The 11,884-nt window shown below is 32.4% G+C and overlaps 2 protein-coding genes across 5 annotated transcripts in view; both read right to left on the reverse strand.

The window, feature by feature from the left end:
* The window catches only part of LOC122635876 (homeobox protein MSH-D-like), a 7,675-nt gene extending 989 nt beyond the window's left edge, over positions 1 to 6,686 (reverse strand). The window contains exons 1-4 of one of the 2 annotated variants that reach the window (XM_043826568.1): positions 6,403 to 6,686; positions 6,044 to 6,224; positions 5,632 to 5,754; positions 2,002 to 2,228 (exon numbers count right to left, since the gene is read on the reverse strand). In XM_043826568.1, coding sequence (XP_043682503.1) covers positions 2,002 to 2,228; positions 5,632 to 5,754; positions 6,044 to 6,215 — 522 coding nt within the window. In that variant the 5' untranslated portion in view covers positions 6,216 to 6,224; positions 6,403 to 6,686. Of the gene's footprint in view, positions 1 to 2,001; positions 2,229 to 5,631; positions 5,755 to 6,043 lie in introns of both variants that reach the window. The other variant, XM_043826567.1, reaches the window with a different exon arrangement.
* A 2,400-nt stretch (positions 6,687 to 9,086) lies between these two features.
* On the reverse strand, positions 9,087 to 11,847 carry LOC122635873 (UBX domain-containing protein 4). Of its 3 annotated transcripts, none has more exons than XM_043826559.1 (8): positions 11,726 to 11,847; positions 11,184 to 11,288; positions 10,929 to 11,063; positions 10,444 to 10,844; positions 10,102 to 10,374; positions 9,717 to 10,022; positions 9,378 to 9,613; positions 9,087 to 9,264 (listed from the first exon to the last, which is right to left on the reverse strand). In XM_043826559.1, exons 2-8 carry the CDS (start codon positions 11,263 to 11,265, stop codon positions 9,138 to 9,140), a joined length of 1,560 nt encoding a protein of 519 aa, XP_043682494.1. In that variant the 5' UTR covers positions 11,266 to 11,288; positions 11,726 to 11,847; the 3' UTR covers positions 9,087 to 9,137. The 3 variants fall into 3 exon arrangements, with proteins under 3 accessions (XP_043682494.1, XP_043682495.1, XP_043682497.1); XM_043826560.1 differs by lacking the exon at positions 11,726 to 11,847 and adding an exon at positions 11,360 to 11,475; XM_043826562.1 differs by lacking the exon at positions 11,726 to 11,847 and having other exon boundaries at positions 10,477 to 10,844; positions 11,184 to 11,417.
* Positions 11,848 to 11,884: the final 37 nt, after the last annotated feature.

Here is an 11,884-nt window from a genome sequence, read left to right on the forward strand (position 1 = left end):
CTCACGACCTTAAGATTATGAGACTTACGCGCTGCCTACTGCGCTACCGAGGCTGCTTGAGGAGCTTTTTTTTACAATGATTTGATCAAATGAATATTATTAAAAAAAACTTAAACAATTATACTATGTCATATATACATACACACGTACACATATACATATATATATAAATCGGTCCCGGGCATGACGTTAAACTGCGTCCACAAACCGGATTGACCACTGGTATAAATGGTCCCCCTCTATCAAGTGTCAACAGCTTTTTTAGAGGGTAGATGAGCGGAGGGTAGAGGTTCAGGGTACTCTCGTGCCCTTGAGGTGAGAACTCACCTCTAAAGGTGGATGAACCAAAAGTTGATCAACGGGATAGAAGGCAAAAAAGAAATCATAGCATTAAAGATCCCTAAGAATATTTACGACAGGATGAAGCGTACTCCGGAGGATCCTTTATAGAGATTAAAAAAAAAACTGATCGAAGATCACATAATGTTGAAAACCAATCTTAGGACTTAATTAAGAAAAAAAAAAATATATATATAACTATATGATATTATCAGAGACAGAAAAACAACAGTTATTTAAAAAAAGAATAAAGACAATTATTTATGAAAATATCACGAGGACGATTTTCCCATAAGAATTGTAAGGGAGTCGTCCGTTTAAGATGTGACATTCGGTTGGTAATATATCCTAATTAAAAAATCGACGCCTCTCCGGTCCGACGCCTCGATGGCGCGCAGCATCCGTCGGGTTGGTGTGCTGTAGTCGAAGAAAAGGCTAAGAACGATGGAACGTTGTATGTAACATCGTGCTTGCACGATGAAAGAGAGAGAGAGAGAGAAAGTAAGAAGAAGCCAAGAAGAAGAAGAAGAAGAAGCCAAGAAGGAGAAGAAGAAGAAGAAGAAGAAGAAGAAGAAGTAGGGGAGCAGCTCGGTGCTGGCTCGTTAACTCTGAGAAATATTGTGACAGTTACGTCCGCGGCACGACACGTCTCCTTCTTCCCTCTGATCCGTCGTCTGATCGTCTTCCCCTTTTCTCCTGATCCACCGGATAATTATCCGTCTCGTTCTAGATGCCAAGCATGAATATTTCGACCTCTTTCGACAATTATCGAGTCACCGGATATCATTTTGGTACGGTGTATTTACTTACACTCTTTCGCGCCGATTATTTCTGGTATCATCGTATCGTCATAAAGCAATTAATTTAAATGTTTCGTTTGGAGATAGAAGATAGGATAGAAATGAAACGGAAAATTGTAGAAGATCATTTAACAGAGAGATTTCCAACACGTTGTTTCGAAACAAATTGAATATTAAAATATGAGATTAATTTACACGTTTATTAAGGGAACGTTTGTTAAGAATAATTAGCAAAAAATGATCAGATTTTTCAGTTTCTGTTTTTTTCTTTTTTTTTTTTTTGGGAAGTAACTCGAAAGTTTAGGTAGCCGTGATTCAACACGTTCCCTCGAAAAATATCTTACGACCAGGATGGATTTTCATCGAGGAAGATCCTTTCTTGGAAGTTAAGAAAAACCTTTTGAGATGTTCACTTTCTTCGTTAAGCGAATGAATGAAAGGAAGATAGAAAGAAAGAAAGAAAGAAAAAAAGAAAGAAAGAAAGAAGGGTGGGTAAGTGCTAATTGGTCCTAAAGGGCAGTCCTCCCTCTTGGCGCCATACTATCGGCGCCTCTACACATATGGCGTGACTACCGCTAACTAATAATTTAGAGTCAAGTTGATTCCTTAGAAAACCCCGTGTACATGGAAGTTAAACTATTTCAGGTGACACAGTCTGCGGAAGTTGGAAGACATTAATGCGATTTATCGGTTGAAATATCCTGCCTAAATTCGTCTCTTTTATTTTCCCAATTTTTTTTCTAATATCTTTCTATTTTCTATATTTATCTCAAATACAACTTGTTTTAGTTTTTATATTAATCCGTAATTTTTCTATTTTTTTTCCTTTCTTTCTTTCTTTCTTTATATCAAAAACATTCACCTGAGTTTCGGTAAGTTTCAAAGTCTTGCTAAGTTGTAATCTCTTCGCTACACTTAAATACTTGTTCCTTTCAAATTCAGCCTCTAATGACTTTATTTGTGCAGCTGTAAACGCAGTACGTGGTCTCTTCTTCCTCTCATCGTCGCTAATCGCGTTGGCAGTTCTTTCTTGAATCTCCCTTTCCACACCTGTCGTAGAATTGGCTCCGCTACTGCTTGTACACGCCTCTGTAAACAATTTCTACGTAATGCTAATTGTAAAGTAAATCAATTTCGTCGGGTTCAAATCAAGAGATTCGCATGTGTCATCCAATATATTAATATTCTCAAAAGGATAGATGATAGAAAGAAAAGGAGAGGGTGGTACAGTAGGATGGTGGTCGGAGGGAGGGAAGGGAGTTCATCGCCCAGCTTTCCAATTAACCTACCCTAAAATTGCCTTACTCTCATTAATCTTCTTACTTTTTTTATCCCACAAACTTGTTTATATTTATACTTATCCCAAGTTACAAGGCAGCGGTACATGACGTCTCACGGTTTACCCATGAGGAATGTCTTCCAAGTTCTCTTTTAGTATTCTGGTAACAAGACTGTGGGCTCTTAAACGGTGAGGATCATCTTCTAATTATCTGCCCATTCGTCATCCGACTAAAAACCATCCGTCCCCCACCCTCCCATCCTTATGATCCGATACTCCCATACCTTCACCTCTCAAGTGTTTTAATATTTGAAAAAAAAAAGTATATTTTCGAAGATTTTATTTTATTTATTTCGTATTATTTCTTTTGCTGTTTTTTTTTTTTTTTTTTTTTTTTTTTTTTTAACAGAATTTACTCCCTCTGAAACTTTTTTTATAACTTTCTTCTTAGGTACTAGGCTCGTTGAAAGAGAGAAAGAGAAAGAGGAGAAAAAATTAAATTGGACGTCTTGAGATGGGTAATAAATATTTCGAAAAAAAAGAAAATAAAGAAGAAAAAGAACTTCGTAGGTAACGTTTACCGACTACTAATTGTCAGATGGGGAACGTAATTGTCGCGTTTCTCGCATGTTTCTCGAGAACTTCGAACTCGGGCCATGTTCGAAAGACTCGACGGAGTCATCCACGGCTAAAATCGTACTGTCTTTGATTCGGTCGAGTTGGCGAATTGCGTTTCGTACAGAGTTTAAAATCTCTTCTCTCGTGGTCGATATCAAAGAAGAAGAAGAAGAAGAAGAGGAGAAGAAGAAGGAGGAGAACTTTCTCTGTGAAGATACTCGCAAGAGGAAAGAAACGTTTGGCTCATTTGTCGTCGGGTTTCTGACTCGGTTGCATTGACGAACGAGCTCTAAGAAGAAGGAGAAGAAGAAGAGGAGAAGGAGAAGGAGGAAGTAAGAAAAGGGTTGCCGAGGGGACCAAACTGAGATGAGATAAACGGCCGCAAAAAGAGACTGGAGACGAATGAAAGAAACCAAAAAAAGAAAAAAAAAGAAAGAGAGAAAAGAAAAAAAGGAATAGAAAAAGGAAAGAAATAATAAAAGAAGAAAAGACACGAGGAGAACGTCGCGGAAATAGAACACCACGCCTTCTAGTTTACCTAATTGCCGCGAGCCACGGTGAACTTGTCTTCTAATTATTCGGTGATGAATGACGCTCGCGTTAAGAGAAATACGCGATAAAGTTCGCCTAATTTTCATTCGTATGACATCGTACTGTTAATTAATTCGATAATTAATTCAAGAAAATCACGTGATCGCACATGCACACGCACACCCACACTCGCACGTTGATAATTAAAATTGCATAAGTTTTAATCTCGCTTTAACTCGTTCGAACCCTTCTTTTTTAGATTTAAAGATCAATTGAAAGAAAAAGAGAAATAATTAAAAAAAGATAAGAAAGAGAGAGAACATTAGGTATGAAAATGATTCTGAAATTATCTTGAAAAAAGAGGAAAAACTAATAAAAAAAGAAAAAGAAGCTGAAAATTGGTTTGGTCGGCATGAAAGCGGATCGTCTTTCTGGGCGGCTCTCTCTCTCTCTCTCTCTCTCTCTCTCTCTCTCTCTCTCTCTCTTTCTTTCTTTCTCTCGTTCCTTCGAGTTGCTCTCGCAAAGATTTACGTAGCACGTTGACGGCTTTGTGGTTGGACGTCGACGTCCCACATATCTCAGTCGAACCGCATGGCGCAAACGAGAATTGTCCTTTCCTTAGATCTCGAATTTATCGTGGCGAGCATTACGCCATGTAAATCACGAATAACTGCACAGTTCGGTAGAAATTAGTCGACGTGAGTTTCGTATGAATGCGACGAGATGGGACGTGGTTAACTGCGCGAACCTCTCTTATCTTATTAATTATTCTCAAACGTTTCTCAAGTTATAGTCATTGTTCAGAACTAAGTCGACAATATTTTTTTCTTTTTTTTTTTACATTCTCTTCTTTCGTTACATACAAAAAATCTCTTCCGTTCGTTCGATAGAATCGAACTTTTGGTTCGAATTTGTAACTTCGAAATGACTAAAAATTAACAATATGTACACGACTGTTTCTTTTTTCTGTTTTATTTTATTTGATTTTAGTTTATCTGCTTTTTTTTATATATATATTTTCTTTGTATGTGTGTGCGTGTGTGCGTACATGTTAGGTATTCAAGTATAGTTGCATTTCCATGGCAGAATTAGCAGGAGACAGATAAATAGTGGACGAGAAGTAGGAACATTGAGTGGGCGTGGAGCCCACAGGAAGTAATGGATCAAACTCGTGAAACCGTGCTCCTTCCTACCAACTTACGTACTTTCGTTTACTACGAGGACGATAAGTTTGAATTTTGTATCAATTACTTGTTCGTAAGTTAATTGAGACGTTTTGGAAAACGTGCCATTTTCAAGACGTAGAATCACTTTTAACATTCTGTCATATATTGGAATTTAATATACATATATATATATATATATATATATATATATATGTATGTATGTATATAATTGTTCGTGCAAATATTCGAACAAATTTATTTTATTTACCCAAAAAGACATATCGAGCATAAAATTATAATCATGCGAAAAGATTAATATATTAAATGTCGTTTAAAACCGATAAGGCTTTAATATAGTCGAGAAAGCAAATTTTATATATAATACTGATAAAATAGAAATAATTAAATATTAATTTAAGAATTATTTATTCAATTTGTTTGATTAATCAAAAGCTATTTATCGTATCGAATGTTTTCTAACTTTCTTTTTTTCTCTCTCTCTTTCTCTCTTTCTCTCTCTCTCTTTTTTCTCTCTCTCCTTTTTTCTCGTTTTTTTTCTTTCTCTTTCTCTTTTCTCTTTTAAGCTCTTATTTGTTAGATTATAAATATTTGAAATCATTGTCTTTTCATCATCTTTCTCAATATGTCTTCATTACATCGCTGATTTAACAAGATAGACACAAGTGTTTACCATCTGCGTATATATCAATTTCTTACTTGTTTCAAAAAGATTTTGTTTGCCAAATAATATGACGTCATATATATACATCTAATTTTTGGAACATCTTGTCGTGACTAATGAGAAAATAGAGAGAGAAAAAGAGAGAGAGAGAGAAGGCGATAATTATGATTTTAACGAATCATTGATTAATATTTAAGAAAATAATCCTATACATACCATAACACATTTCTGGCTCAGGAGAAGTAGAACAAACCATATCAGTATCATCAAGCTCGATTTCTTCCGCCATTGAAACTGACGAATCGGGTGTTACAAGTATTTTCGTTTCTGAGTCATTTGCTATTAAAAAAAAATTTGTTTTTAAATAAAAAATTGAAATGTTTATGATGACAACAATACTGGCGATATCTAAATTAAAATTGTTCATATTAAAAGGGCAAAAAGTGTAAGAAATATATATATATATATATATATATATATATATATGTATACAGATATAATATATTTATTAATATGATTAAAATATGAGATATTAGAATTATAAATGCGTGTCAACAATCATCATACTTGATTATACTTCAAATATCAAATATTTTAACGATCATTAATAATCATCGATCATACTTACGATCGCATACACGTAAAGAAAAATGTGCTCTCTGCAATAAATTGTTCTCTTCGTTATTCGGTTTCACGATCGGCGCTAATAATCTTTCGATACTGAATGAAACTTTGGAAGTATCGACGGCATTACTTGCCGTTTTGGAAGCTTCCGAGGTCATCGTACGTTCTTCCGACATTTTTTATTTCTTGAAAAATAAACGATATCATCTATCGTTCGTTAACATAAAAAATTCTTCTACACTTTTTATCATTCATATCACATCGACATATATATATATATATATATATATATATATATATTTCTTTATAATTCCAATATTTGATGAAAGTTTTTCATGATCACACTCGCACACTTCTAATCACGGAAATTTTCGAAATATCGACACTAACGTTAACACTTGTTATAATACTTAAATTTCACAAATACATTGTCCATGTAATTATAGAGTATAAAACAATGTAATAATATAATTATGAGACACGAAGAAGATAACGATGTGAAATTCAAATTATCGATGATCACGAGATGATGATTCGTTCGTTGAGATTAGACTCGACAGAAACGACTGTTTGTCGAGATAGCTCGAGGTGTAGAGGATAATATTTTTTTTCTCTCTTTTTCGTTTTCTCTCCCTATTTTTTTTTTCTTCTTCTTCTCTTCTTCTTTTTTTGTTTCTTGGCGGCCAAGTCAAATTCTTCGCCTTCTCCGAGGCGGTGTCAAAAAGCCACGTGCTCACGACGTCATCGTAGAAAGAACCAATGGCGAGTTAACTTGGGCGTAACTTGGCAAGCACGTGCGTTTCTCGAGAAAGAGAGAGAAAGAAAGAAAAAGAGATAGAGAGAGAGAGAGAGAAAGAAAGAGAGGAGCTTTTAATGATCTCGTAGAGCACGACGGTAGAGTCCACTAAACGGTGGTAATGAGCCGGCTATAAATTTCTGTCACCGATATACAACGGAGAACGTCGTTTAATCAAATTTAAAGATCGATTTACGACTTCATTGTCCTATACCTATAGACCATTCTCATATCCATAGATCATTTTCGAAAAAGATCTAATTTCTTCGTAAGGTTCATCTATTAACACCGTATTTTAGTATATTTTATGAAATAGAATGTAATTTTATATTAGAAATTACTTATCTATTTATTTATCTCTTTTTACACCGTCCCTCGTCCTTTTCGATTTGAAATTCTTGCAAATCGTTTTATAACATGAGTAGTCGAATAAATCAGTAGAAAAACAAAGTATATTATTAGCTACTTGCATATCTTGCCTAGGTAGATTTGCATAGAAACGTAGAAAGTGCCGAGTGAGTGAATTTATGCAGCTACAGCCGCTGCAATAAAATATGATATTAACGGCATTAGAAATAGGATTCTATAAGATTATATTCTATAAAACTATGATAAGGAAATTGGTATAACAGAAATTTTCATTTGTATACAAGCTGATGATTACAAATGTGATTTAAATAATGATTTGTGATATTGAGAGATATACTTTTTATTCTGTTATTCTTGAAATTATTTTTTAAATTATATAAAAAAAATTATTTTTTAATAATAAATATATTTACTTTGTTTACGTTTGTTTCATTGTACAAAAGTAATTCGTAAATATTCAAAACTCTCAAATGTCTAAAATATATATGATATAGATCATTTTCATAATCATTTTATATGCTCATACATATAACCATCGATTTTTTTCTAATTTTTTTTCTTATTCTTTTTTTTTTATTTTAAGTTATTTTGTGGTAATTTGTCAAGATTTGGTGTGCGTCAGAAATATCATGTTGCACTTAAAACACCCTAAGTTACGTCTCATTTTGCCAGAAATATGAAACTCTATTTGAAACTTCGCTCAACGCAAAGTAGTTGTTAATTTTACGGCTAATTAAATTCTTTCACGATCGATAAATTTTTATCTTCACAAAATAAAGATGTTAGTCGTTCTCATAAGGAAACTAAAACAACATTTCTAAATACAAGATAAAATTCGTTTATTGGGTATACATCTACAAGAAAGAGTAATACATTAAAATAAAATTAAAAAGAGAGATAGATAGAGAGATAGAGAAATAGAGAGAGAGAGAGAGAGAGAGAGAAAGAGAGAGAGAAAGAAAGATAGTAAGATATTACACAGATATATTCGGAGACAAATTGCAGATAAAAATCGATAATCTATCATGTCTTTTCCATAATTATTTTAATATATTTATACATGTATATTAATTTAAAGTAATTCAATGAGAGATTATTATAGTATACTCTCTACTGCAACAGATCGTAATTTTTTTATCGTATTACAATAAACTCGTAATTATAATTACTATAAAATGAAAAGAGAATTATTTAAGTGTATGCAAATACTTCTACAGATTAATTTTTCTTTTAATTTTTGACATATATATATGTATATGTGGGTGTGTGTATGGTTTATATTGCTAAGTATAATAATCTCACAGGCGCCGACGAAACGTGTCTATTAAATAAAAAGAAAAAAAGGAAGAAAAAAGAAAGAAATTAGCAATCATTAAAATTTGTTAGCACCAGTCATAAAAATTGAACTATATATACAATTGTAATACACATATATTTTCAATTAATTCGTTCCAGCCATCTCGACAGCACCTGTGAATTTGTTTCACTACTTGGTCCGTATATCTTTCATACATACATACTTTATTTTATTTCTCAAATTGAACATCGACTTTCATATATAATTAGGCCGAAATGTTTGTTTAATGTAATATTAGACAGAGAGAAAGAGAAAGAGAGAAAGAGAAAGAGAAAGAGAGAACATAACTTTATATTTAATACATGTATCTTGCATATACTATATTATAATTGAGGCATTAAACACGTTTCGTATATAAACTTTATTTCAATTCGAATTTGTGACGCTTTGTGTAATAATATATTTTTTGCAAAAAAGAATATATATATATATATATATATATATATATATATATATACACATATATATATAGTACTTAACCGCGACCATTATAACATAGGTATTTATTAAAAATGAAGTTGAAAATTGTTTAACAAGGCAGATTATCTGCGCAGTGTAACTTTATTTTAAATTCATTCACATTTGTTGTGTTGAATTACCATTCCAAGTATTATTCTCATCATTATCATCTCCAGCAGAATGTAGTCTATGTATATTACCTTGTGCTCTAATCGTGGCACCACCTGGTATGCTGATATTTCTTCTAAATAGATTAATCACCCATAAAAAGTAGTGATATATATGTAAAAGGATTATTTTATTTATATGTATATATATATATCTTTTTTTATAAGTTTTAACGAATGTCAAACCTACCCTGTTGATCGAGCTAGATTTTGCAAATTTGAAAATGTAGGTCCATCTCCGCTATTTGAAGCACCAGACGAATTACCGGTGTCTTCGTTATTCTGATCAGGATTTCCATGTAAAGTCCCAGTAAAATATCCCATTAAATAATTATATATGCCAATTACTGGAGCAAAAAAGGACCACACGAAGCGTGAAAAAAAGCTAACATCTTGAGTAGACGTTACCGATGTTGTAATATTATTCTAAAAAAAAAAGTAATATTTTTTTTTAATTAGATTTCCAATTAAATTGTAATGTATAATGTTTTCTTTTTTTTTCTTTTTGCTTTTTGATAATGATATTTACATTTTTCAATGGTAGAATTAAAATCACTGCTCTAGGAACCAATTCCAATTCCAAGAGAGTTTTATTATCATCTTCATTTGTTAGATCTCTTCTAGGAAATGATGTTGACATAACGAATTGGCGAAATGGTAAATTAATATTTTCGGTCACGTAAGTACGTAAAGTACGTAAAGTATTTGTTGGTGAAAATTCAGCCATATGTGGATTACCAGATGGCAATCTAAATTGAATTCTTGTTACTGTAGTATCGGCAAACGAAGTGGGTCGAACTTTTGGTTGTTCTGCAGGTTGTTGTTGCACATGTTGCTATTGTTGTAAACATAATCATTTTTTATTCTTGTAAGCTTTGTAAAAAAGATATTATTGACATGTTTATTACACACACCTGCAAAGCTAACTCCTTTTGTTTTCGTTCAAGCTTATCTTGAGCAATCTGAAGCCTTACTTTCTCTCTAGCAGCTGCTTCTGCTGCTTTTTCTTTCATCCTTTCTTCGTGAGCTTGTTTTACCTCCAAGTCTTGTTGCTTTTGTCTCATTTTTTGCACGTCTCTTCCCATTTTGCGGCGTTCCATTTCTCTTTCTTTTTCTTTTCTTTCTTCTTCCTCTTGTCGCTGTTTTTTTTGTACTTCTATCAATTGTTTAGCTCTATCTAACTTTTCCTAAAATTATTAACTTAAAAAATGTAATATTTTTATATAGATAATAAGAGAACAAAATCAATTGCATACCTGCATTGACAATTCTGTAGCATTATTGTCTACCTTAGTTTCGTTGCTAGTGGTTGGTATATCCGTATCTATCAAATCTGAAGATTCATTTTCTACTAATTTATGTCCACTCTCTGTATTTGTAACAGTTTCTGTTGGTACATCCGTTGCAACTTTAGTATCAGGAGTATTTACAGTAGTAACATTGCTGGTAGAAGCATCTGGTGCATTAGTACATGCTGCAGATTTTTTTTCAGATTCTATTAAATTTTGAGAACCTTTTTTAGTTTCCTTTCCTGCTTTTTTTAAAACAGATTCAATTTTGGATGTAAGTTCAGTTGCAGTCACGTTACCAGCAACTATTTCAAGTGGTATACCATTTTCACCAATAAAGAATAAAGATGGTACTGGAACGAGATGATCTATAACGATACTATTTAAAGAAAAATTAGATTTATTAGATACAATCAAATAAAAAGTTGTAGTCACAATGTATTAAAGGATACAAATCTGTGCAAAAAATCTGTATGGTTCTGAACCACTTTCCAATTTAATAGCAACAAAATCTTCATGTTCCAATTGTGTAGAAACTTCTGTAACATCGATTGCCTGAGCAAATTGAGTTGAAGTATCATCTTTTCCTATAAAAATAATATAATAAAAAAAAAAAAAAAAAAAATTGAAGAAATAGATTTTATATATACAAATGGATGACTATTTAGTTTCTTTTGCTCGCATAACCTAAAACAGATAATATTCACCTTCCACGAAGACAACGAAAATTGCTTTCCTTGATTTCGACGTAGTTACAGCCTCGTTAATACTTCCTTCGAACCACTTCATTGTGCAGGAAGATAGATAGAATTCTATTTGTAAATATGCTTGAAATTAGTTTGAAGACAATGACGTAATGAAAAAAATTTTACTGTGTGATTACTAGAAATTTTCTGCTAAGGTTGACATTTCAAGTTACAAACGAGGTTTGAGTAGGTCTTTCGTACGTGTGTGTATATATATATATATATATGTTATAATATGTATATATAAGAGAGTACGTGACTTTTACTTAATTGGTGAATATATTTCTTAAGTTACATTTACCAGAATGCAAAGTAGAATTTTAAGTTGGTATTTGACTTAGTACTTTTGCCATCAATTATTATGAATTTATATGTATGCATATGTACATATAAATATATTATTATAAGTAATAGAAGAGATTTAAGTACAGATAATCGATAAATCGTGCTCGAAAAAAAGTGATTATCTATAAGTGAAGTTTAACGACCAATTGTAAACTAACCTTAAGATTGGAACACGTTGGAAAAGGATCTGAGAATTTGGACCATTCTTGTGTGGTTATAAAGTAAATAAGGATGGAGTAGCAGTAAGAGGAAGAAATATAACGTACACGCTTGTATCATTGATATAAATTTTTCACTTTAAGTAATTCATAACCCTA

The sequence above is a fragment of the Vespula pensylvanica genome, chromosome 19 (genome assembly GCF_014466175.1).
Source record: "Vespula pensylvanica isolate Volc-1 chromosome 19, ASM1446617v1, whole genome shotgun sequence".
Lineage (NCBI taxonomy): Eukaryota > Metazoa > Arthropoda > Insecta > Hymenoptera > Vespidae > Vespula > Vespula pensylvanica.

What these genes read in the sequence shown, in the direction of transcription:
- LOC122635873 (XM_043826559.1), bottom strand. Translation starts at nt 11,265, where the DNA reads ATGAAGTGGTTCGAAGGAAGTATTAACGAGGCTGTAACTACGTCGAAA. An exon ending in AAAAGGAGTTAGCTTTGCAG is followed by an intron (nt 10,023 to 10,101) that starts GTGTGTGTAATA and finishes TTACAACAATAG; the next exon opens with CAACATGTGCAACAACAACC. An exon ending in AATCTAGCTCGATCAACAGG is followed by an intron (nt 9,265 to 9,377) that starts GTAGGTTTGACA and finishes TAATCTATTTAG; the next exon opens with AAGAAATATCAGCATACCAG.